The 27,107-nt window shown below is 44.5% G+C and overlaps 1 protein-coding gene across 1 annotated transcript; it reads left to right on the top strand.

Moving 5' to 3' along the window:
• Window positions 1-21,840: 21,840 nt before the first annotated feature.
• On the top strand, window positions 21,841-24,165 carry LOC311153526 (splicing factor Cactin-like; the record flags this gene model as incomplete). The annotated part of the gene is made up of 1 exon (XM_084205457.1): window positions 21,841-24,165. The coding sequence occupies one exon, from the start codon at window positions 21,841-21,843 to the stop codon at window positions 24,163-24,165; it is 2,325 nt and encodes a 774-aa protein (XP_084061583.1).
• Between the last annotated feature and the right edge of the window lie 2,942 nt (window positions 24,166-27,107).

Raw genomic sequence — 27,107 nt, 5'->3', positions numbered from 1 at the left:
ATGGAAGAAACTCCTGCCTTGTCCATTGCTTGTGGCTTAGCAGAATCTCAGTGATTTGTCTTCTTTTTCCCATCCACTCCAAAAGAGATAAAAATCATTACCTCCTTTCATAAAGGCTTTCACCAATGCCCTGATCAAGAAGCAGGGTGTAACCAAGCTTCCCCCAAGCTGTCTTCTCATCTCTCTTGTCCAGAGAGAGAAGAGCAGAGGAACAGAGAGACTTTTTGGTCTTGAACTGCAACAAATTAGCTCAACTCTTTAGCAGATAAAGGAAGTCAAGGCTACACCAACAGCCTCTGCAGAGGAAAGAAACACATAAAAATGGTATTCCTGAGGTTGTGGTCTAATCCCTTCCTGAAAGATTTGTTTATTAATTCAGAATGGTTCCAATATTCCATCCAAGCATTTCTGTCTGCCATTAAGACCAACATGCAAGCCACAAAGAGGTCAAGCTGCTGAATTTTCACAAGGTAAAGTTAGGCCCGTGGAATTTTTAGTTCTTCACCAGCAGAATTCCTATCAACACAGATGGATGTATTGACTTGCCCTGCAATCCAAACACTCCTGTGAGGTCTATCCTGCATCACTTCTTAGCACGCTGCAGCATCTCACACCAGTGATGTGCCATTTCTACCACTCACTGCAATCACAGCAGAAGAACTCTGTTCCTAAGCATAACTTAGAAGCAAATCAGCACAAAAAAAAAAAAAAAGAATTTTTGTAACTCAGGCTAAAATGCATTTTGCTGCTGGAAAAAGAACCCTACAAGAAGACACAGCCACTGCATTTCCATGACATGCATCCTCTTGTTTAGTCCCGAAGAGGATTGCATTTGTCATCCCATGACACACAGGACACGTGCTGTGCACTTCACTTGTTCTGCCAGCTACTCAGAGTTTTATGCTGCAGGTTTCCTTGCTGCTGTGCCTCATTCCTAGAGCATCATTTAAGCCTGGTCTTTATTTGGAGTGGCAGGTACAGGAAGCAGTCCTGCTAAGATACAGGAGAACATCTGCATCTGAGGCTTGCTCCTGCTTTGTCATTATGAATATATAATATCACAGCCCTGGAGAGGGGGCCAGAACATCCTTGCAAGTGTTTGATAGGGTGGGCAAATCTGCCTATAACAATAATTAAGAAGCTGATGTAGTTATGGCACACTAGTAATAATTTTTGGAGACAGTTTAGCATTCAGGAAAGGTCAGATGAGATGGGGTAGAAGCTCACCTTGAAAAGCCAAGAGGTAGCACCTAAGTTACAGTGTGCCAAATTGAACAAAGCAATTGCAAATCATTTCTTAACTGCATCTACACCACCATGACAAAACCACCAGCAATGGCTGTGCACCTATTCTTGCCAAGTGGCTTCTCTGTGCATTCCACTGCTCACAAGCCAGCTCCATGTTGACTTCACTGTCTGCCAGTGGCTTGCCTGTCTAAAATCACCAGGACAGTCATCAAAGAAGAGATTATTCCTTGGTAAAGCCCTGGGCACCCCTGAAGAGGAGCTTCTCTTGGGGGTGCCACTGCTTTTTCCATCTGCTCCTGGGAACTCTGGTGCAACTGTGAGCCTGCTTTGCCCCCCATCCTCATCCTGGTGCAGGTCTGTTCACATCAAATGCGAACCTGGGGGCAGCCAATGCCTCTGGCAGAGCCTGCAGGAGCTGCCAGCACCTTTGGTCTCATTAGGGTGACTCTGCTGCTCTATGGGGCTCACACAGGCTTTGCCAGAGTATGTAGAAATACACATGCAGAATGGTGCCACAGAAGAGTGAAAGTGTACAGAGACAATTCACCAAAATTCACATCAGACATCAACTTCTCACATACATGGAGCTGTCAGACCACAAAGCAACTGTGGCTCTCTGCCACCAAGAACCAAACCTAGGGCAGGGAAAAAATACAGAGCAGCAGAGAGATCTCACACACAGCAAGCCCACCAGAGCAGTGCAGATAAGGCCTACCAAGTGTCCATGTCCTAAAGGAAAGTTTGTGGCAACTGTTTGACTTCAGACTCCAAAATACAAATTTAAGAGCAAATAAACTTCCAAACATCACAAACACGCCCAGAAAAGTTTTAGCACCACCTATATTAGCTTATATTTAGTAAGGTCAAATGAGCTCAGCTACAATAGAAACAAAGATCCAAAACCAGCCTGGGATTTAAGTCTTACAACCTGCTTTTACTCATGAAATGCCCAGTCCCCTTCTGGCTGATTAGGGTAACAGGATACCCTGAGAAAAGCTGCTTTTGTATTTCCCCGACTTTACGGAGTCAGAATCGTTTCAGAAGTTTTACTGGGATTTCATGCTTCTTCATTAAGTAAGGAGGCAAAATGCCTGTTAAAAAATTCCCCAGCTACAAAGGAGATGAAACTCCAGTTAAAAAAACCCCAAACTTTTCCCAGCTACAAACACCCAAGTTATTATTTCAATACTTAGATTAAACCATATAAACTGTCTTTTGCTTTAGAAGCCTTGTGTTTTTGCCAGAACTGTATAAAATGTGGTTGCCTCCAGAGGCAAAATCTAGAGGAAGAAGAAATCCATTCCAGAGAGCTGATGGGCTTTCTTGCCATACATCAAAATACACGCACCTTCTGTGATGCCTACAACACATCTTTAGCCAAAAACTGACCCAGGTGATGGAGCACACCGTGACATCAGAGCATCTTTGGGTTGTTTCACCACACACTGTACAGTATTCCAACCTAGCACAGTCCTTTACCCATGAGAACAGTCTTTATCCTAACTCAAAAATAATCTAACTTCTGCTATGCTGACTTAGAACATTCTTCCCCTTGCTTTTTAAGTTGTTCCGGGATTGTTTGGGCAGTTCTGCTCTAAGCACTGCTTCGTAAAATTATTTTCCTTGATTCCATTTTATATTTGCTAAAACATCATTTAGATTTAATTATTTTAGCAATCTATTGCTTCTCAGAGTTGAAAATATTATTTTAAGAGAATCTGAAGCATGAGGTTATATCACTTACTGAATCAATTTAAGATGCAATCTGAAGACTCAAAGTTAACTTTTGAAACTATCTGGGCAAATCTCACTCCCTCTTTTTATGAGCTTACTCTTCACAGTAGAATTTAGCTAAAAATTCTCTAATCACTGGAAAAACTTGTCAGTGCAGTTCGTCAAGTCTCCTACAAGTCTCTTATTTTGCCTTAAACAGACATTACCTAAGAGCCCCAGAGCCCTTCTCCCTGCACACTGCATCTTTCTTGCAGCTCTTTTCTTGCCATGTTAACAAACATCCCCCAGGGAGGTGGCTCCTCATCTCCTAAGCCAAAACTCACCAACACCCACAGGCTCCAGGACAAGGCCCAGATGGATTTCTCAGGATCCACTTCCTTTCCTTGCTGCTGGATGCCCCTGGAAGCAGGAATTTGCAGATTTGCAGAGCAAGAATAAAGTTGTTTCTAATCTCTCCTGCAAATGGAAAGATTACAGCAGAGGTGCCGCTGTCTGACCACAAAGTCTCTGGGGGGTGTTTCTGAGAGTGGAACAGTGTTTGCCAGGCAGATATTTTTTAAAGTCTGCATTTGAAGAACTTTGAAATTGAGATTTGCTGTCCTTCCACAAGAAACTGCTTCTGTGTCTGTTCTTCATACACCTCTGCTGTGAGGAAAGATTGAGAAGAAGAGAGAATTGGGAGCTGAGAGAATTGGGATTGTTCAGCCTGGAGAGGAGAAGGCTTTGGGGTGATCTCATTGTGCCCTTGCAGTGCCTGAAGGGAGCCCACAGGAAAGATGGAGAGAGACTCTTGACAAGGGCCTGGAGTGACAGGACAAGGGGCAATGGCTTCACAGTGACAGAGAGGAGGTTCAGATTGGAGATGAGGAAGGAATTGTTCCCTGTGAGGGTGCTGAGGCCCTGGCACAGGGTGCCAGAGAAGCTGTGGCTGCCCCTGGATCCCTGGCAGTGTCCAAGGCCAGGTTGGATGTGGCTCTGAGCAAGCTGGGATAGTGGGAGGTGTCCCTGCACATGGCAGGGGGTTAGAATTGGATGATCTTTTAGGTCCCTTCCAACCCAAACCATTCCACGTTTGTACAATCAAACAGCAGCTCCTGAGACAAAGTACTGCTTTACTTGCAGGAAAACAATATTCCCTACCAAAGGTGAGCAGAACCATCCTTGAAAACACCAAGCACACACATTTGCAAATGCTACTGGCACCACAGTTCTCTGAACATTCATCCTTTAAGTTGAAGGCCCCACACAGAAAACTAGTGGAAATTAGTTCTTTGTCTTGATATTTTCCCCAATAGCCTCTGCATCACCCTTTGATTAGCACATCTGTCTTTTAGTAAGCTGCTACACCACCCAGGCTGAGCAGTGCAGAGATCTACCTGTTATTTCTGGGGTTGCTAGCAAAAACCCAGGAAGCAGGTGTGCCTCAGCATCACCCTCAGGATGGAGGGAGCTCAGATTGTTCTTCTGCACTCTGACCTACTCTAGTTGGAACATTTAAGCATTTCTCAGTAGTGGAGGTCCCATTTCCCAGCTATGCAACAAACATAATGACATCAGGCTTGATGGGATCCAGAGTGCAGCTTGCCCTGAACTGAGTGTGCAGCCTTACTGCTACAGGGCTGTGCTTGTAAACACAGGCAGCCAAAACCCTATGACTGTGCAAACATCACGTTATTACTGAAAATGCATTTTTAAAAAGCACACAAACATTTTTAGGTACTGGAAGTAATTCAGGCATTTTTGATGAAGGAGGATTTTTTTATGATTTAACAAACAGGTGTGCAATAAGCTTACACCAAGGTCAAGGAAATTGTTAAGGAATGGCCCTTTTGCCATTTACCTGACTACGTTTTTCTGGATTGCCAGATGCATCTTAGTTTAAAATAAAGATGTTTAATGATCACCCTCTTTATTTCTGCCTTACTCTACAAAATTCCAGTATGTGCAGCACAGCACTATTCATGTGGGACTCAATACCCTGAGCAGAAAATGTTAGTCCAATAAGCTCAAAAGCTGTTTTTCAGTTCCATTATTGCCTCCAAAGAGACAAACATAACCTCATTTGTTCCACAAATACTAATGTAATTTGGCTTTGATCTTGTCTGGACCAAGATAAAAGGTGTCCTTTAAATTGCGTTCAGTAGGGTTTTAACCCACTTTTAAACAGAAGGCAGGTTTTGCACAACCTTGCTTTAAGCATTTTACACATCTAAACAAGGAGGACGACATCCTCGGCTACCTCCTCCAGAGGATATCCTCACCAGACCACAGACACCAAGGACAAACATCTCCTTGAACCCTCTGAGCATTTAAGCCCCCTCTGCAGACAAAGGGAAAACCCCACAGAGAATGAAATTATTCCTCTTACACTACAACAGGTGTCTGTGAAATGACTTGCCACATTTATCATTCCAATGACTAATCAGAAGATAGAGAAAGCTCCAGGAATTTTAAATTAGAATAGGTTGTTCCAGCTGCATTGGTTACAGGAAGAAGAAAAACAGCCATCTAAGTACAGCTTGATTCTTAACTTTTTGGCAAGGAAATTTAGGATTAAATCAGTCCTGGCCTTTTAATACAGACAGTTACATACTTGACCCAAGCTGACTCCTCCTGCTTCCAATGCTTGGTCCACATGTTTTAGGAGTTAAATATTAAGACCACATGCAGTCAAGATTTCCCACCAGCACCTCTACCTTCCCTAGCATGTACTACTCTAAAAAAAACCCTGGAAAATAGTTCTTTGTTTCAGAGTCTACATGAATGTTTGACACAAGCCACACAAGCTGCAGGAGTATAATGAGTTTAGATTGCTGAACAGAAGAGCAGCCTTTGGCTCTTCCTCTGTGCACTGAAAAATTCAATATTGAGCATTTGACTCTAACTGCTATTGGTGCTGTGTCTCCAGAGGCACAGCATAGCAGAATTCACAGCCTCTTGCTGCTTGGCCCAGTCCTGCATCCTGACCCCAGGTCCAGCATATGGAGTTAAGCCCAACCTTCACTTGCAGTCATCAGTGGATCCTCAAGGACAGAGTCACAGAAGAACCCTGAACTGAATCTAAACTGAGCAACATTTCATTCTTATGGACCATTCCACTGAGGATTCCACACGCAGCATGCCCTATCCATGCACTAATCCAACCAAAACCAGTCTTTTTTGGGAGGTGAGGGATAATTACTGACACTTAATGCAACCACAGCCAGGTCTCAGACGTTTTGTAGCTCATCTGTGTCAAGAGGTACAAAAACTATAGGCATCCATGTGCAACTACTGAAAAGTTAGGCACACTGTTTGTGTAGATTTATAGTGAACCAAAAAATGTATTATTCTATTCATGCATAAAATCTACCAGAATGAAACTTACTGGAGCAGTAATCATAAAGAGCAGGGAATGTCTTATTGCCTCCAACAAAAGCCTTTTGCCTTCTCCAGCCATGAAAAGGTCAAGCACCTCCCACATTTTAAATAACTGCTCAATAATCTCCCTTTAAAGCATGTAACTATATCAGATTTCAAGTCCTTTTAAAAGGAAAAAAAATCCCAAACCCACAGTAGTTCCCCCAAGTCCCCCATGGGTTATTCTGGGTCCAGCAAAGCGAGGCAGTCACAGCAGTGTTGCATTTGGAAGCTTTCCAGAGCCACGTGTGACTGAGAACACCAGGTTATCTTTTCATAATATCTCCAAGCAAACAGCATTGCAACATTACTCACACAGTGAATTATGATCTGAGGCATGCAGAGGACAACGTGCCCATGCAAAACCTCAACTGCATAAAAATCCATGGCTGAACCTGCTCCCAAGGCTCAAGCACTCCAGCAGCCTCTATTATCCCTCTATCGATCTTACCCTTTTCTGCAGAGCCATAAACTCAGCTGACAGACTGGCAACTTGCTGATCCAAGCACTGGTTCTCCCCTCGTTCTTGTTTCAGCATGACTTGGTCAGCACGTAGCCTCATTTGTAGCTCGTGAAGCTGCAATAACAAAACAAACACACGAGACACTTGTCAAACAAAGCAGGCTGTAAAATTATCAGAGTGGAAATCAAGTGCCAGCATTTATTATATGATGAGCCACACCTCAGCTGGCAAATTTCAGGCCCACAGCTTGATAAGAGGGAAGAAGTGGCTCCAAATTTCTCTACATTAGCCATGACAAAAGTCTCATTAAAAACGAGCCTGAAAAGCATTTAAGGACTAACACACGGACATGTTCCTTTGGATTTCCCTTAACACTGCATGCATTTTATCAGAAATACTTTATTTCAGCAATTGAATCCTCCTGATACAGCTCCTAGTTAAACAGTATTACTACTACATTTTCATTAAAACTCGTGCAACTTTTACACATGTAAAATTGATTTCACTTTTCCTTCTTCTTTATCCAGCGTGTTTTCCCACCAACACAAGATTTGAGCAGCTTAGTGATTTGTGCTGGTAGTAAAGCAACACACTGAGCATTAATTGTGTCAACAACATTTTCATCTTTCATTTTTCAAGAGCAACTGCCAGCCTTGAAGATTTCTTCTAGATTAAGGGCAATGCCAAAGGAAATTAAGGAAAAGAAGGCAGGTGACAATAAAGCAAGCCTCATATCAGCCAGGGAATTTGTTCTGCAGGTACAAATGCCATCCAGGGATAGGATGCAGAGGTAGACTGCAAACAAGTGTCAGGGAAGGGAGGAACAGTCCCAGGCAAGTCCTTGGGAGGTAAATGGCAACCTAAGAACGCATTTTTCAATTCCAGTCAGCAATACTGCTGGAGGAGTTGCCTGGGATGTTTGCCTGCTACAAATATTTGAGCTGGTAATTATTAATTTTAAGGCTTTTTTCCAACTCTAAGTGTGTGGATACATAGATAACTGGAAAATTCCTTTTTATAGGACTAACCAAACCCATAATACTCAGTCCAGGTACAACTCAATGCACAAAAAAAAAACTTACGCTAGTTCTGCTAACTTTTCTTCATGTAGGCATACAAGTAAATAATCTTATTAATGTGCTGGCAGTTAAAACAAGCTTAATTTATTACTCAGCCTGTGCAGTTATGATGAATGAAGTAAATGTCAGGTTTAAGAAGATAATATTAAGGAAAGGAGGTAGGCCAGGCTTTGCCTTTCCCTCCCAATTGGTTAAAGATTACACCTCAGAAATCCTTGGGTCAGAGTAGATTTCTTACAGAATCCTGGAAGTGCTTAGGTTGGAAAAGACCTCCAAGACCATTGAGGCCAGCCATCAACCAAACACTTCCAAGGCCACCACTAAATCATGGCCACATTAACCCGTTTCCCTGTGGTATCTCTGCCTGGTTCTGTCAGTGCTGTCCTGTGCTAATTAGTGTAATTAGATGGTGACTCAAGAAACAGTAGAGAACCTGGGTAACAACTCCAGGCTCTGTCTGCATACAAGAACGCTTGACCTCAAAAAAGCAAAGCATCAGCTGACAAAACCAGGTGGGAAATAATCTTCAGATGTTGAATTCTTCTGATTTAACAGGGCTAGAATCTGAAGGTTTGGGCAGTCAGGATTGCCATTGTGAGCACTAGAAACTTGGGGTTTGCTTCAACTAGGGGAAAAAGCACTGCCTGGAAAGCTACAAAGCCAAATCCAGAGCTGGAGCTGCAGCAACAAATTCAAGGAACACCAGTCCAGCAGCTCCAGAAACAAATCCAGCATCAAGTTCAGCTTCTCTCAGCTGCACTTTTGGAGGTGTAAATAAAATGGGTCCTATTCTCAACTGTCCTACAGTCCCACCACATCACTTTTCTCCTCTCTACCCACCAGAAAACAGATGGAATGGTGAAAAGAGGTGTCAAGGGGACTGTAGATGAATAAATTACCCGATGATTTAACTGCTTCCAAAGAGCCACAGGCACACTGGGGAAGTAGAGGTCAATCAGCTCTGAAATTGCTCTTTGAGCCATGCAAGCTCCTGGGTGTCCCCAGGGGCCACAGCAGATGGTTTAAACTCTCTTCTGTCTCCTCAACTCTCATTCCTGCTCCTCATATAAGACAAGAATGGCAGAATTGGTGGCTTCAAGATGACAGGACATGACCAGTCATTGTATGAGTAGAAATCACGCTAAAAACACCAAGGAACTCTTGGTGCCAGTAGGGCCTAGGCTTGTATTAAAACAGTAAATGAAGCTTCAAGTGAATTAAAGTATAGTGAGAGATTTAGCATGCAGTCAAACCAGTATTTACTCAGGACTTTTAGGAGCAGGGGAGAGAAAAAGCACTGAGTGATGTTTGGGAAAGTCAGCTTTCCCCCAGAAAGAGAAAAGGCTGGATATCCTATGAATGTTGCTTTCTAGAGGTTAGAAATATTTTTGCTGGTTGTTCTACTGTTTTGGGGACTGTCTTACCACCAAGGTAAGTCAAAATAAAAACGACAAATGTCAATATCCAGAGCAATAAAAATACTGAGATTTCCTTTTGTCTGAAGTCCTGAGAAAGGAAAAAAAAACCAAAACCACAAAACAGGCATAAAAAAGGCACTTCAAATCAAATGACAGGTGTGTTTGAGAAAAGGTAAGCAGCCTGGGGGGGTTGCAGCAGCAGCCAACCCAGCCCAAAGCCTGATCCTGCTGGGTGAAGCCACTCCTGGCTGTGTATCCCAGCAGGCACACGTGATGGCTGCAGAGCATGCACCAGGCTGTACCTTGAATTAATGGTTTGAGCCAGAGGACCACACACCGTTACCTCTCCTGGAGGAGCTGGCTGTAATAACTGTGCTGCTCACACACCACCCTCATCCTTGCATTTAAAAACACAGGCAAAGTGGAAGGTAGGATTATTCCTCAATGTCATAGCCAATAAATATTGCAGAGCTCAAAATTAAGGCATGGTGAAAAGCATCTACAAGAACAATTTTCTCTCAGTTAAAAATAAAGCATTGGTGCTTGTCACAGATTTTAATTTACTAAACCTTTTTCAGTCATGCATCCCAGTCAAAATTTAAGATCTTTTCTGTCTAAAAAGAGTCATTTACTGAACTTTATGAGCAGGAGGATGCTGTTACTGACTGATTTTAGAAACTAATAAACAGTATTCTAAGTGATAGTCTGCTGGATTTATATGGGGGTGGGAATGCCTGTGGTGTGCAGTCTGGGGAAAAAATGCCAAGTTATAGGAATAAAATTCCTTATACTGCTGGTTAAAAGAAATAAAAAGCCCTCCACAGTGGATCTTCTGCTACATGTGAGATGCACATCAAGACTCTTCAGTCTTCCAATATTGCAATGGTCTCAGCCATGCCGTGACCTGTTCCACATTGCCTCTGACTGCTTTGCACGATGTGAACTCACTCTGTACAAGGAATGTTACTCACATTAACTAGACAATGTATTTAAGAATTCATAGTTAAAAGCAGCAATGTTGTTGAAGCAGAGCAAAATGAAGAGGAGCACCTGGGCTCTGTTTCCATGCAGTACTGACTGAGCTCAAGCCTGCAAATCAAATTTAATCCCCCTCACCAGAATTGCTCTCAGACTTCTAACAGTCATTATGAAAATTAATACTTCTCTATATAAAAATAAGTACACACACATTTAGAGAAGTGAAAATATACATACAACTAAATTGCTTTCAAACCTGGAGTGATAATTTAGTTTTAATGATTAGCTATTGCAATTTAAAATGGAAACTTATGCAGTAAATTTAAAACAACTAACCCAATTCTACAATTCATTCAAGGATCCTTCCACACAAAAAAACCCCAAGAAATTAAAAATTAGAAAACCTCCATGTTTTTTAAGCAAGATTTTTGATTACAGAGTCTACTTGAGTTCTGTATCTGTCCCTACTGAAAGTCAGGTTAACTTATGGGCCCGAAACAACATGAAAACCCCAAGAAGAAGGTGATCCTAGAAGAAACTGATGCTGGGGCTCTCACTGAGTTTATGTCTGAGGCTGACAGCTGGAGCTACCATGACAACCATCCCAGGCATAAGGTCCTCCAACACCAGGAGATACTCTCCAGTGATTACTTGATCTGCTATAAAGCCATTTTGCACTCTGAGAGTGCTAAAGAACAGCTTTAATATACTGGTGAATCAGACCGAGACGCTATTTAGCTGCAGAGAGTACTGGCACGCACATATAAATTATCTTTTCTCTGGGAAACACACTCTCAAATTCTCTATTTTCCCCCACACAGGGGGATGTTTTCAATACTCTCTTGGTGGTTATTACACAAAATGCTCCTGAGCACCATCAGCATTTCAGGCAAGCACAAAAGACATAAAACAAAGGACATAAAACACGGACAACTCTAACAGACTGCTAGTGTACACATCCATAAAGTCTGTGGATAAGCTCCAAGCAAGACCACACTGCTAGGGCTCAAACCAGTCCCAGTACAGCAGGGGAACTGGGTGAGAGATGGCAGAGCTGCTGACCCTTTCCTGGGTTAGAGAGAGGCCACACAGCACTTCCCATATCTGCTTGCCCCTGTGTTGATAACATCACTGGTTGCTATGGGAGCAAGGCAACTTCACAGCCCCTGGTATGCAGGGAGCACCAGGCACTAGGCAGACATCCTTCCCAAGGGTTTAGGGAGCAGCAGGCACTTCACAAACATTCTCACCAAGAGTTTAGGGATGGAGGAAGCACAGCCTTGGGGGCTTTTGCTACCTTAAAGGGGGAAAAAAACCCCGAGTGGATAGAGGGAGAAAAACTCAAATATGTCTGACCCTTCATTACAATTCTCAGAGAACTTGAATTCACATCAGGAGTTCTCAGTCTCAGGCTAAGAGTTGGCACAGAGCCTTTCAACTCCAAAACTGCCTCCTGGCCAAGTCCCTGTTTTACTGGGAAGGGGCAAAGCAAGCTGGAAACACAGAGGGGGTGACCCTGCCCTTCCTTTCTGTTTGCCCATCATCATGGCTAATCCTCTCCTCCAAGCAGTCCAGACAACCTTCACCTTGCAGGAAAAGGTGGCTGCAAAGCTCTCCTTGTCCTTGTCACAGGTGTGGTGGAGGCAGATGCTGCTGCTGTGCAGTCCATGTGTGCCACAGCAGCGAGGGCACCACGCTACAGAGACATTCACACCACCTCCAAAACCTACATTTGTCCTGAGGGTTTGCATGCTCAACAAGACCTCAATAAGAAGAAAACCAGCCTGACTTTGAACACCCAGGGAGAATCTACAGAGTCAGCAGTTAAGAGGAAAATATCTCTGCAGGTACGTGGAGTGATATTGTTCTTAAAGTCTGTGGAAGTCAACAAACACGGCGCCCTGGGATGCTGTTTTCCAAAGAACTTCTCCTCAGGGGAGAGGGGAGGTGACTCACAAGCTCTGAAGGAAGGGCCAGGAACAGAGAGAGGTTTCAGGCACCAGGAGTCAAGCAGCTCACGTGTTCCTCAGCATGGATTCTGGCAGGCAGCCCCTCCCAGCCCTGGTACCGCTGGGTGGCTTTGGCAGCGCTCGTGCTGACACTGTGTTGGTCACGCTGCAGGACTTGGAATTCCTGGACTTTTTACTTAACAGTAATGTAATCTCCTTTACATTAGGTCTGTTTCACACAGAGCTCTGCATTTGGGGTTCCTCGTGGCCAGGACTAGTAGGGAAACAGTAAAGGTGGGGAATAAAACAAAATTATCACAGATGAAGCATATGCCACCCCAGGGTGAGTTGGGACAGAAATAAAGCAAGTTTCCCTTAGAATTAGTCAAAGAAATAAAATACCTATTTTTAAAGCCACCTAAGCACTCTCTCATGCACATACAAACATCTCTTTTCCTCCCAGCTCTAAGAGATCCACAAATATATGTATAGTTCTGCTTAACAGCATTTTTGACCCTTTGCCAGTACACAGAAGATAAGAAAATATATTCCCCATGAAACACAGTTCCCTACAGGCACATGTACCCTGCCCAGCAAGGAAGCAGAGAGCCCTGAGGCACACCAGGAGATCTGGTCCTTACTGCTACAGGCAGAACATCCCACTTGAATCCTGGGAGGAAAAACCACACCACAGACTTCACTGGCACTACCAGAGCAGCTGCTGACACAGCTCCTGGTGTCCAAGCTGGGCCATTCATCCCTACCTCAAGTGCTTTCAGTTATTTACCAAGAAGCAGTTCCAAAGCAAGCACTCCCTTTTCCCCTACAGATTCTCATCTTTAATCTGAGAATGTTTAATGACCTACAGGATATGTTGCAAGCCCTCCCCATTTTTAGAAAACCACCTCATACATTGACTGGGATTAATTAACGGCTTACTGTGGTCTGGACAGCCACCCCTGACTGGATTTACATCTTCCACTAATGCACTTTAAACACGTGGAGACTAGCTTAGTACCCAAATCTTTACATCAGGGACACTGGAGACCCTTGGAAAGTACTGCCAATATTGTCAAGTCAAAGGCCAAGATGCAAAGTCAGGTGGGAGAATGGAAAACTCATTTAAAAACAATGATATAAGAGAACTGTCTAGTTTTGTTGCCTTTCTAAGAAAAGAGCATCAAATTGCAAATGAGGCCATCCACTGAGACTGAAAAAGGCAGACTACCTAAAATCTGTTGCACATTCACCTCCAGAGCACAATAATGCAGGTGGCAACTAAGATAGAACAACCTGAAAGCAAAATTAACGCAAACCCTGTTAAGTACAGAAGGGTTTAGATCCTCACATCTCAGCACAGAGCCCACCTCCAGCTATCAGAGGAGCTTTCCTGAGGAGGTTCATTCCTTCAGAGCCACCCAGAGGGTCTCTGCTTTTTCCCATTGAAGCAGCTGGTAAGGGCTGATCACAAAGGTCCAAGGTCAGCAGATTATTGTTCCAGCCAATTATGGAAAACCTCCTCCATCACAACAGAGACATGCTGGTCACACAAGTGTTATGTTTATTTCCTGAAGGAAGTTCCCTCAATTTAGAAAATAGGAATCAAACTCCTGTCTCCTACACCAGTGTTACCTAAAAGAATCACTATTTTAAGTTCTTCTAGCTTGACACTTGGACAAACCTAACTGGATCAGAATAAAATGCTCTAGTGGAGGGTGATGGGGAGGGGGAAAAAAAAAAAGAAAAAAAGGAATTACTGACTTGCAATAACAAACCCATTGGAGTGCAAAACAGCCTCCCAGAGGAAGTCAAATGCTCTGTGTTGTAGATAAGAGGCAGGAATAAATCACTTTTCCTTATACATTGTCTCTGAAGGAGTAATTGGACAAAATTAAGACAAAACCAAGACCATAATCCTCCTGAATAATACTGGTAAAGGAATACATTGAACTACATTGTCTTCTGGATAGCAGAGCTACAAGTCACTGATGCAGAGAGTGGGTTTAAGGATTTAGAACAAGAAAGAACCCAAGCCTTACCCAGACTTCACATGCTCTATCTGGGAACACAGTAGTGTAAACACAAAGTATTTGTGTAAGTAAATCTTCTTCTTAGAGATCCCTATCAGTAGTATTTGGGGTAAGATGCTGCTGTAAACATATCCTTCATTCATCTCAAGTGGGGTGGGGATAAAAACCCAGTGCTTCCAACTCAGGAGATTATTTATCTTCCAAATATTGAGCCTGCCAGTAACTTTGTCAAAGTCAGCTGGGATTATCCCCTAGCTCCAAGCAACACTGGCCTTCAACACCTCTCCAAATCAGAATTATTTGTTCTATAGCCTCATAAACAGGAAACACACAAAATATTCCCTGTAATGGATTTCAAGAAAAATCTGGACAAGTAGAAGAAAAATAAATCCATCCACCAGTGGTTTTCAAACACAGTGACCCAGAAACAACTTCTGCCTCAGGAAGGCTCAGAGCAGAAAGAAGGAAGGTTTTCAAGGGAATTCTTGCTTTAGCCTTTGCTGAGCATCTGCTTCTCGGCAACACCAGGAGAGAGTTCCGACATTTAATTTCATCTGAATCATTAAGCATTTCTCCAGCATCTCTGGCAGAATTTCTGGTCCATGTACTCCCTCTGCCCACCTCCCCATGGTCAGAAATCCTTACAAAAGCACAATGCAACACGGAGTTTATGTTTCAGCAAACAGGTACTTTCCAACCAGATGTCCTTCTGCTCAAGGTGTGCTGACTTGTTCTGGCACAGACACCAAAAAGCTCATCTTAGCTCAGTCACCCCTGTACTGACAGTGACACATGCCTCATCGCAAATATAACGAGGCAAACTAGAGCTGAGCAATAACCAGCAGGCAATGAAGGCACAAAACAGCTGCCTTTTTAGATTTTGTGACTAGCAGGGACAAACTAAAAGCAAAGGGGAAGAGGTCAACAGCTCCTGCCAAAATCAAACCTTCAGCCACATGCCTGGATGGTGAAACACAGGAATATGACCCTGCTACTTTTTCCTTCTCTTTGCTATTGCCTAGAGGATCTGGAAGCATAAAAGATGGGAAATTTGAAAAAACCATGTGATTTCCCCACCACCCCCCCCCGATGTTTATATGCCGAATCCTAGATCTAACAAACAATTACTTCTCTCTGTCTGGCAACAGGGGGAAAAAAAAAAGTCACATGTTATTCCTCAGTGGAGTGCATTTCAATTATTTCTGCACTTCTCCCTTTACTTGACCTCTGTTAAATAAGGTGGATGCAAAGACAGACTATTGTTGAATGGAGCAAATTAACTATGGAAAAGAGAACTCCTTGAATAGTAAAGCCTTTTCATCTTGCTCTTAAGTCAATAATATTATGGAATTAAAAGTCAACTGCAAGGGTTTCTTTCCCCCCATTTAAGCTCCATTCCAAGCTCCAATTAAGTAGCTTTATTCAAAATTTCTGCCCTTCCCCTTCATCTCTCCTGGGTATTTGGCATTCAGGTACCTTCCTCTTCAGAATGAAGGAAGCCCAGCTTACCTCAGCAAGAGCAGAGCACAATTGAAGTTTAAAAATGGTATCCAGAGCAAAAGCAATACACCCCAAACAAGCAGAAAACAAATCCCCACATTTCTGTATTTAAAATAGGTGTGGTCTGCTTATAGCCACTAGCACAGGATACACAAATCTATGGGCCTGAGGAGGTGCATCACCTTTGGAAATAGACCTGTGCATTTTTCTGTGCTGCCAGGAACACTGTTAGAACAGGAAAAAGTCAACCAGCTGGGAAGGAACTTGGGGAAAATCCCAAGAGAATATTGCTGCTTGTCTCATGGGTACTTCATCTCCCTTGCATCAAAGGCGCAGACAGGAGGCTCTTTAAACCACAACCTCTGGGGTGGATTTCTTTACCTTTAATTTGCCTCATCTTTTCCTGCTCACCCACCATCACCCCTCTCCTACTTCACACATTTTTTCAGACACCTGAGACACTGGATATCCACACCTCTGCCACAAACCTGCCCCTGGTGCTACTGTCCCCAGCACAGAGCATCTTTGGAGGCATGAGACAGCCTCAGAGGCATCTCAGCAGATGTTAGGCAGTAGCAGAGCTTCTCTTTGACTCTGGGTAAATCTCTGGAGAGAATTTAGTGCTTTCTTACTTCTTTCTCAGTTTAGTTCAGTTGTTGTGGCCCAGAAGAGCCTGGATGTTCAGGGGCTGGCACTGACAGCTTTCACCCCAAAGCAGAGGCAGCAGCACAGCTCAGCCCTGCAGCAATTCCTCCCCCTCAGCAGCTACACTGGAGCTGCTGTGGGCAGCTGGTGCCCAGGGCTTGGAGACACACATCCAAAAAAGCCTTTACAAGTGGTACCCATTAGCAGTTTTGCTCATGGCCCTGGCAAGGGCAGGGATCAAGCAAGAGTTGGTGGCAGCCTGGTCCCATGGGAGGCCACCCTGCAGGGCAGGACTGAGCTAGAACACTGGTGCTCATGCCTGGCTGTGGATTTAACATGTCCTCAAAGCTGTCAAACCACCTCTCACCAGTGCTAAACCCACCTTTGGGGCAGCAGCTGCACACATGCATGGGAAAGGTGAATAAGGACTCTCTGAGGAATGCCCAACCTGCAGCATTTGTAGGGTGGCTGAAAACTATTCCAAAAATCCCTATCAGACTCAGTGCTGCTTTACATGGCAGAAACTATCATGCCTGCAAACGCTGCAAGTGCATTCTTGTTTGAACTCACCTTCTCTCATTGTTCCTTTCATTCAGACCTATTTTGTGAGGCTCTCAGGGAGGTGAATTAAAATGCATCAGTGGAAGGAGGCTCCACACAAGCTCAGAGGCTGCATGGTATTTATCATCTGACTGCAGACAAGTCTCAGTCTGCCAGCCTGTAACTCCCAAAATGCATTACAAGCGTGCCAGCAATGAGAGGCAAAGCATCACTTATTGCTCAGATAGCTCTCCCTCACTCTAATGAAGGGGGAGTTATGAGCTGAACCTTCATGCCACCCATCACACAACAGCATTTGCCACTCTGCACCCTTTACTATAAATATACCACCCACAGAGATACTACAGACCTAAATCTACTGCCTGACTCCCTTCACATTAACAAGTCAGGAGTTATTTTATTTGTGATGAGGAGTAACTCCAGTGCAAGATAATTGCAGAGAGGAGTAGAATAATTTTTCCTTTCAATCTATATTACTAGGTTTAGAAATAACATACTTTCTGGTGTCTTGCTTAGTTTTAACCACTAACTGATTTATAGAACTAATAATGAGTATTTATTAGAAAGTCTAATGGGTCAGTAGTTAAACTAACCTATAAGTAACAGCTTCATAAAAATCTCTGAATCACATAATCATCTTTTAATTTAAAGACCTTAACACACAGCATTCCTGTACCATTTTACAGATGCAATTACTCTATCACATTACCAAATTCTTAGAAATAACCCCTTTTCTCTCTTGAGACAGAATTAATCAGTCAGTGATTTCCTTTCACTCAAATGCACAAGTGTCCTGGGAAGCATTTTTATCTTCTTACACTCCTTGATATGGTTTGCAACTTCCCACTTTACCTAGCTAAATGATCTTTCCACTGAGTATTAGTTTCTCATCAGGTCAGCTTCCAAAAAAAAAAACCAAAAAAACCTCCCAAGGATCTATTCCTGCCTCTGATGTCAAACAAACAAGCAGGGCTGACCATCACTTCTCAGTCTTTCAGACATGGCAACCCACCTCTGGCTCAGCAGCTTTTACACAACCCTGGTGGGCAGCAGCCTGGGGTGGCAGAGAGAAGAGTCAGCTGCAAACACCAAAGTAGATGTTCTCATGCCAGTTTAAACATTTTCAGACAGTAATTAAAGCCTGTTCTTATCCCTTTTACCCAGGGGGAAAAAAAAAATCAACTTCTACAGACCTGGTGATTCTAGAGGCCTGAATCACATGGCCCAGAGCAGCCACATGGTTCAGTGGCACAGAGCTGGCTGAAGTTGATACTTTTTCCTTTCTCCCTTCACACAAACACTGTTCCAGGTACTGATTCTTACCCCGTGCTTATTGTTTACAGCTTCCAAAATCAACAAATAACCCAAGTCAGAAAGAAGCTCAAAACTCCACAAATATCCCTTCTACATTATTAAATAAACCAAACCAGGAGGTCAGTGACACCCCATTGGAACAGGAACACTACAGACTCGCTGCAGGCAGTGCTGTACCTGAGCCCAAACAACCTGGCACCTCTTTGAAACCTCTCAGAACCCATCAGAAGTCAAGACTCACCAATGGGACATACCAGCTCAGATTTAACAGCACTGTCAGGACCATCCTCCTTTCTAGAAGGACCCAAGGTCCTGATAAAGTTTATGGCAGACCTCTAAACATCTGCTGGGGGGTCAGAACCCACCACTCAGGCTGCACACCATGATCAAATCCAACAGCACAGGGCAGTGCCCTGGGGTGCTCACAACAGCACAACAACTGCTCACTGAGTGCTTGCACATTCCCAAGACACAAGTACACATCCATTTTTCTCCTGCTCACCATTTACCCTTCTCATAGGCAGCAAAGATCCGTCTGACAACTTGGCATCTTTACACTTGCTCACAACACTCATTTGGTAAGCACACACTCGCATATCCCTGTAGGGATATAAGAACTTGCCAGCCTGGAACTGGGGTAAACACCATTTGCTTATAACTAATCCCTCCTGCAGCACTAAAACAGCTAACTGCTGCTTCAGAAAAGCTGACATTTACTTGGGAGCTGTTCTGGTTTGAAAGCAAAACCAATGAGAGACTCCAAGTCAGAAATACAATTTTTTAGGAAAAGGGAAAAAAACCCAAAATACATGCAATAATACAAAAGAAAAACCACTGACAGAGTCAGAATACAACCTGACACTCTGCTAGTTAGGGTGGTGACAGCAGGCCAGAGGAAATGGTCTTGTTGAAGTGGTGATCCCATAGAAAAGATCTGGTAGCTCTTGGCCTCTGGAAACCAGTGGATAAGGGCTGCCTGTTCTGTCCCAAATCCCAGATTATATCCAGGTGCGGATGCTTAGCTCCTCTCCCCTGGGCACAGCATCTCACAATGGGTTGATATCATTCTGTAAGTCATGGGTGGGTCCATTAAACAGAAATGGCTCCCAGAGGGAGTTATCTCTGAGCCATGAGGCGAGGTGTTGGTGGGCTCATTAAAAGGAGATAAGGAGAAAACAATGCCCCTCCTGGTTTCAACAGCTCTTGAGAATGGGAATAGAATACACCTTTATATTGTAAGCTAGGACAGGAACCTAATTCACCCCACAGTGAGGTCAACAGGGAAGCTTCTCCCTGTTCAAGTGGGATCAGGCCCCTCATTCCCTACTGTAAGTGCACAATCATTTCCACAGCAAGCTCATGTCACTACCATGGGGACACCAGTCCATTATCTGGACTCAAGAGTTAAGCCTGCTGAGCTTCATAAAAGTCCAAATCCAGATGTTACAAACCCAACAGTCAACAGCCCTGGCAGGGTTATTATTGCAAATCTCTTATGCAGTGACAGAGAGGACGAGAATGGTGGCACACAAAAAGAGGTGCTCATTCTCTCCTGCTGAGGGGTTTAAGCAGGCTGGCACCTACAGGAAGCACCGAGGGGTCTCTCCTCTTGGTGTTCCACAGGCAGGAGATGAGATATTCACATGACAATCCCCTTCACCCCACTGCAAGGAGACCACAATGCCCCAATAGCCTCCACATTTGCTTTAGGTCCCCAGGCTCCAGTGCACACTTAGAGCATTAAAAGTCTGGGCCTTCTCCAGGTCCTGGAAAAGGAGAAACACTTTCTCCTCTTGGAGAGGAATTGGAGGCTACAGGGGGTGGAGAATGACAACAGACAAACATATCCATCACAGTTGATCACTGCTCTTGGAAAACAATACAGCATCATAAAAATATCTGTAAATATTTTAATAAGGCTTCTTTTACACTAAAAAAAAAAAACTGCTCTTTTTTTTTTTCAATACAGAATAATGTTTTAAATGTTCTGAACTTACCAGGGGAACTGTTGACTTTGGGATTTAATAGCTAATATAATATTAAGTACACATTTGCAGCTCATCAAGAGAAGCATACCTGCTGATCAGAAACATGATGTAAAAGAAGAGCTGCTGATGAACTGTGGTCATTTACCTCCTCAAATTTCCCCACTGACGCACATCATCAGGGCCCCTGCAAAGAGAGCCAAGGCTGTTTCCCCTGAATCAAATAGCAAGGGAGATGTTATTTGAGACATTTAACCAACTTGGGAACATATGCCTTACAGACTATCCCCAGTGAGGAATTCATTTTACCCATGCCAGAACTTTGCACCCTGGGATCCCCCTTTTTCCCCCCTTAAGGCAGGGAATTAAGCTACAATCCCATCAGCTGCACATTGCCAGAAAAAGAGAAACACTGATATTCTTCTCGGAGAAAAAAAGTTAGCTAGCTAGTAACTATTAAAGTAAAAGTCATTTAAAAGATAAAAACCATATTTGACTCATTTGTATAAAATCATCTATAAATCATACATGAAAGGAAAAAATTTGCTGAAATTACCCCAGTTCTATGGGTCTGTAGGCAAAAAGCCACATTTGCTTGTAAACGATTTGACTCCATATTATAGTAAGTTTGGGCATTTAAAGTAGAGCTTGCAATAATGGTTCTGGCAGTTCTCAGTCCCATGACAGATTGGACAAAGGTCTGTAAATTTGGACAATACATGGTAAAAAAACCCCACCCAAACACCACTGGATGAATGCCTTGGTGTTGCAGTCAGGTGTGCTGTGAGCCACAGCCTGCAGTGAGACAAAACTCAGAAACTGAATTTACAAATGTCTTAGGTTGCAAATGCAGGATGTGGCTGGGGGTGTGGATTCTATTGGCATCTGTTAGAAGTGAGGCAGTTATCTGCTGTTAATTGGGCCACCTGCTAAAACCAGGTGGGGCAATTTTCTTTATCTCCAGGAGATATCTTCTGTTAATGGGCCATTGAGTGCCACTGCATGACTGATAAAATTACACCATCCCATTGGGAGATGCTCTGCCCGGAGGGAGGAGCCAAGCATTCCTACCTAGATATAATCTGAGACTTGGAACACTACAGCCAGCCTTTTCCCACTGGATTCCCAGAGGCTGTTTTCTCCACTGGATTCCCAGAGGAAGACCAGGCCCATCTACACCACCACTGGATCTTCAGAGGAAAATGACAACCTTCTACAGGTTCCAGGAGAACCACATCTGTCACTGCAGGAGCACTGCAGCCACCATTTAATGGGGCTGCTACCAACACCCTGACCAACTGGGTGTCAGGTTGTATTCTGACTCTGTCAGTGTTACTTTGTATTACTATATTTTAATTTTTTCCTAACAAAAACTATTATTCCTACTCCCATATTTTTGCCTGAGAGCCCCTTAATTTCAAAATTACAATAATTCAGAAGGAGAGGGTTTACATTTTCCATTTCGAAAGAGGCTCCTACTTTCCTCATTAAACACCTGTCTTTTCAAACCAAGACAACGTAGCAAAAGACTATAGCTATGACCAGCTGTGAGACAGCACAAAACAAGCACAGACAAGAACCAGCCAGTGGAGCAGGGCCCAAGCAGCAAAGCCCCAGGGCAGAACTGCTGCTGCCAATGGGCTCCAGGCTGTGCAGCCCAGCCAGAGGCAGCCACTCGGAGCAGGAAAGGGACCTGGACAAGGAACAGGACTGGGATGAGGGTTGCTTGCAGTCCAGGAGCTGCAGGCAGCTACACCACAGCCAGGGCAAGAGCTGGAGTCGGGGCTGGTGCTGGGAGCCAAGCTTGGGCTCAGACTCTGCCAATGAGAGACAGAAATGGAAAACGAAGAAAAGAAGCCACAGCCAGGACCAGCACTGTAAGGACCAGAGCAAACAGTGCTCATGGTCCTGGGGCTGCTCCTCTGGCTCCAGCCTGGAGCGTGGACAGGACGTGGCAGCACGGAGCCAGGAGTGGCACCACAGGAGGGATGGATCCAAGTCCTCTGTGTCCTCCATCAGCTTCCCCGTCCCACCACATCCCCGAGAGAAGCTGGGACAGCAGCTGAGCCTGAGGGAAGAAGAGAAGAAACAGGCAGCTCTGCTGAAGGCCTTGGAGACACCCAAGGAGAAGCGAGCACGAAGGTTGGCCAAGAAGGAGGCCAAGGAGAGAAAGAAATGGGAGAAGATGGGCTGGGGTGAGGAGTACATGGGCTACACCAACACTGACAATCCTTTCGGGGACAATAACCTCCTGGGCACATTCATCTGGAGCAAGGCACTGGAAAAGAAAGGCATCAGCCATCTGGATGAGAAGGACCTGAAGGAGAGGATCAAGCAAATCCAGGAGGACAATCGCCTGGAGCTGCAGAAGATGAAGCAGCTGCGTCTGGAGCGGGAGAGGGAAAAAGCCATGCGGGAGCAGGAGCTGGAGATGCTGCAGCGGGAGAAAGAGGCAGAGCACTTCAAAAGCTGGGAAGAGCAGGAGGACAACTTCCACTTGCAGCAGGCCAAGCTGCGGTCTAGGATCCGGATTCGGGATGGGAGGGCGAAACCCATTGACCTTCTGGCCAAGTACATCAGCGCAGAGGACGATGACCTGGCTGTGGAGATGCAAGAGCCCTACACCTTCCTAAAAGGCTTGACCATCTCCGACATGGAGGACCTGGTGGAAGACATCCAGGTGTACATGGAGCTGGAGAAAGGGAAGAACATGGACTTCTGGAGGGACATGACCATCATCACAGAGGATGAGATAGCCAAGCTCTGCAAACTGGAGGCCTCTAGCAAAGGAGGACCAGGGGAGCGTCATGATGGTGTCAATGCCTCGGTCAGCTCAGATGTGCAGTCTGTGTTCAAGGGGAAGACCTACAACCAGCTGCAAGCTCTGTACCAGGGCATCGAGAGTAAGATCCAGTCAGGAGGGCCCAACCTGGACATTGGGTACTGGGAGAGCCTTCTGCAGCAGCTAAAGGCTCACATGGCTCGGGCCAGGTTACAGGAGCGGCACCAGGACATGCTGCGTCAGAAGCTCTACAAGCTGAAGCAAGAGCAGGGTGTGGAGTGCGAACCACTCTTCCCCATCATCAAGCAGGAGCCAGCTTCCCCCAGCAACAGGCTGGATCCTGAGGGAAGTCTTGAGGCACAGCCAGGGCCATCCTCAGAGCCAGAGCAGGACACAGAGGCCAAGGGAGAGGCGGAGGCTGTGCTGATGGAGGAGGATCTGATCCAGCAGAGCCTGGATGGCTACGATGCAGGCAAGTACAGCCCCCGGCTGCTGGGCCCCAACGAGCTGCCCTGCAATGCCCACGTGCTGCAGGCCGAGGAGGACAGGCACCAGCTGCTGCTCCTGCGCCAGCAGCTCCAGGTCACAGGTGATGCTGCTGAGAACACCCACAACATCTTCTTCCATGAGGCTAAGGAGGGCACGGGCACGGACGAGGCGCAGCTCAGCGCGGAGATGCCGCTCACAGGCGAGGCCTATCTGTGGGCTGACAAGTTCCAGCCCCGCAAGCCCCGCTTCTTCAGCCGCGTGCACACGGGCTTCCAGTGGAACAAGTACAACCAGACCCACTACGACGGCGACAACCCCCCGCCCAAGACCGTGCAGGGCTATAAGTTCAACATCTTCTACCCCAACCTCATTGACAAGAGCTCGACGCCCGAGTACTTCCTGGAGGCCTGCCAGGACAGCAGGGACTTTGCCATCCTGCGCTTCCACGCCGGGCCTCCCTACGAGGACATCGCCTTCAAGATTGTCAGCGGGGAGTGGGAGTATTCCCAGCGCCACGGCTTCCGCTGCCAGTTTGCCAATGGCGTCTTCCAGCTGTGGTTCCAGTTCAGGCGGTACCGGTACCGCCGGTGAGGGGCTGCTCAGCGCCCTGGGACACCGGCCGGGGCGGGCAGGGGGCACCATCTCACGGCACTGACACCGCTCCGAGCGCGGCCCCAAGGCCTGGCCCCGCACTGGGCACGATCCTGAGCCTTTTCTCTGTCCTTATATTTATCATGAAGGATCCTGAGACTCTGGTATAAATAAAATAGGGGTTGTTTATGCCATAAAATCTTGGAGGAAAAAAAAAAAAAAAAAGGTGATTTTTACAGTTTTGGAGGAACTCAGAGCTGTCTGTGTACACCAAGAACCAGTTGCAATGCTGCTAGCTTTTACTATAATAGTTAAAATATTCAGCTCTTATCTACGCACATATCTACAGCACATAAAATTACAACAACTTGACCACACCCACCTTGTAGTTCCTTCAGCAAAATCATTCTGCTTTTATTTTAAGCATGTATTGTTCAAATTCTCAGCATCTTTTCTAGTAATAGGATCAAAATAAGTTGAAATAGTCATAGATATTAAACTTCTATATGTTAACTTGACCTGATCTTAGCAACACTTAAGTTTTATTACTTTTAGGTCTAAGTACTCTTAAGTTAGATTTTATCAGTTCAGTATTCTGTTGAAGTTAAGTGTATTATTTTTTCTGTCAAAGTTCATTAATTTCATATTTTGGTATTTTTTAATATAAATTATCCTTGTTTTGTTAAAAGTCATTTGCCTAAACTCTAAGATATGCAGTTATTTCCCTAGAGAGATAAGACAGCTCTGATTAAAACAATAGGCTGCTTAATTGATCCAATGTCTGTTTCTACAGCTATTCAATTAAAAAAAAAAAATTAGTCTGATTTTCTCAGGTTGTTACTTTTGTTCTGTAAGGAAATGAACCTTAAGCAGGTTATTAACACATCTACACATGTGGATGGGCACACACACACAGAGTCCCTTCCACCTCCAATAGCATTAGGACTTACTGTCTAATTTCAAACAGGTTTTATAGAGCAGCAGAAATTAACCTCAGTGCCCAGGCAGAGAGGAAAAAATCCAAAATTAACTTCTTATCTGAGATAAAAACTATCATAATTAGAGAATCAGCTCAGGGGTACAGAACAAAAACCAAAACTAAGTCCAGCTGCTGTCCCAATATGTAAATTATGACTGAGGATAAACTTTAGACATGATGAGTTCCTTGTAGGCAGAGTTATTTAAGGCACTCCTTCAAGGCTTCTTTTCTTTTGCATTTTCAGATCCCTATGCTTCTTCCAGTGGAAATGCAAATCTGTTTAGGGCACTTCAGCCTGATGATAATTATCTTTTATGGCCTCTCAGTAAGAGTTCATGGATCCTCCAAGATTGATATACTACGAGCTGTAAAATAATTCATCTCACGCAGACTTCTTGCATCTGCAGTTTGGGGCTAGAAGTTTCAGGAACACCCAAGTAGACAAACAGATTTCCTAACTCTGGTTGAATTAGAAATAGGTCTTAGAAACTGCTTTAATAGTATTTTAGCATTTCAAATCATGGCTGAAACAATAAAACTGACAGCAGGAAGCAACCCTTGCTAACATCCAGCACAAGTTTTCAAAGAGACATTAAAAATACCTGTGAAAAAATGTGTTTGAAAGGCCTTTCCTATATCTTGATCAGACATGCTTAGTGTTCATCTGTGGGATAGCAAGGGCTTAGATCTTTGCAATTTATTCCCCTCATCGCTATTCCCAAAAGGTCTCACAAGACTGGGCTAAAAAGAATTCATATTGTGGTGCAACACCAGTGGCACACCCCTTCATACACAGGCAGCCCTAATCAGAATTCCTCCTTGATCCTTATATTTTTCCTAAGCTAAAACTAGAAGTATACACAGATTTTTTGGGCAGCATTTAAAAAAAAAAAAAAACAGTGCTAATCATTCATCAATAACTCTCACTTAAATTTCCTTATTGATGCTCTTTTGAGGAGAAATAATATTTCAAATGAAGATGTGTCTATTAGCATTCAGAGGCATCACTTATTTGATAGCAGAATTGAGGCTTTGCTAACCAACTGCTCACACAGGGATCTGAAGAGAAATCCATGGGAATATGACAAGAATAAGACAAGGGAAACATGGCTTGGAATGACAGCATACCCTCCTGGGCCTTTGCAGACTCCTCCAATTTGTGTATTTTGGACTATCCATTTTCAGCCATCCTATAAAAAGATCAACCAATTACATCATTCTTTTGTTTTATTCCTCATACACACACTTCACTGGTATATTATTTTCACTGGTTTCTGGCCAATGCAATTTTTGTGCCATTTTTCAAAAAGGCTGTTGAATAGCAAGAAAATTGTAATTATGCTTTCTCTTGGACAAGGAAACTGCAAACTTTGCTTTATGACAGCATGTTGACCAGTTAGTGTTTTTTCATAAAAACAAAGCATGCCTCAATCCTGAGATGTATTAACAGAGCTCTGGCTCTCAGAGCCCTGAGGACACTGAGGTGTTAATGGGCTGTCCAGTCTCACCTGGGGGCCCAGAACCATGGCCCCTGTCCATGGGCTCAGCTCAGCTGCAGCCCTCACTGGGGCCATGTGTTGTGTGCAGCCCCATCTGAGGTCCCCAAAAAGCCCCAGGCCTGTGCTGCAGATAAGGCCATTTCTGATGCTGTACCCTGGATAATTCTTTTACCAACACTCAAGGGAGCTCCATCTCCAGTCCAGTCTCCTGCTGTTCACAGCAGGACTCCCCTAGACCTGCTCCACCATCTTAACTTGTTTAGGTCTGTCAGTGGATCCTGCCATTGTCACAGAATCCTTTTGTTTGGAAAAGACCTCCAGAATCAATGAGTACAACCTTTGAACAATTTCCATCTGGTCAATTAGACCATGGCACTGAGTGTCACATAATTTCTTGAGCACCTCCAGGGATGGTGACTCCACCACGTCCCCGAGAGGCCAGTTCCAATGCCTGCCAGCTCTTT

This window comes from Fringilla coelebs, assembly GCF_963513975.1.
Source record: "Fringilla coelebs genome assembly, chromosome: 5".
Classification (NCBI taxonomy): domain Eukaryota; kingdom Metazoa; phylum Chordata; class Aves; order Passeriformes; family Fringillidae; genus Fringilla; species Fringilla coelebs.
This window is presented reverse-complemented; position numbering and strand designations above follow the sequence as displayed.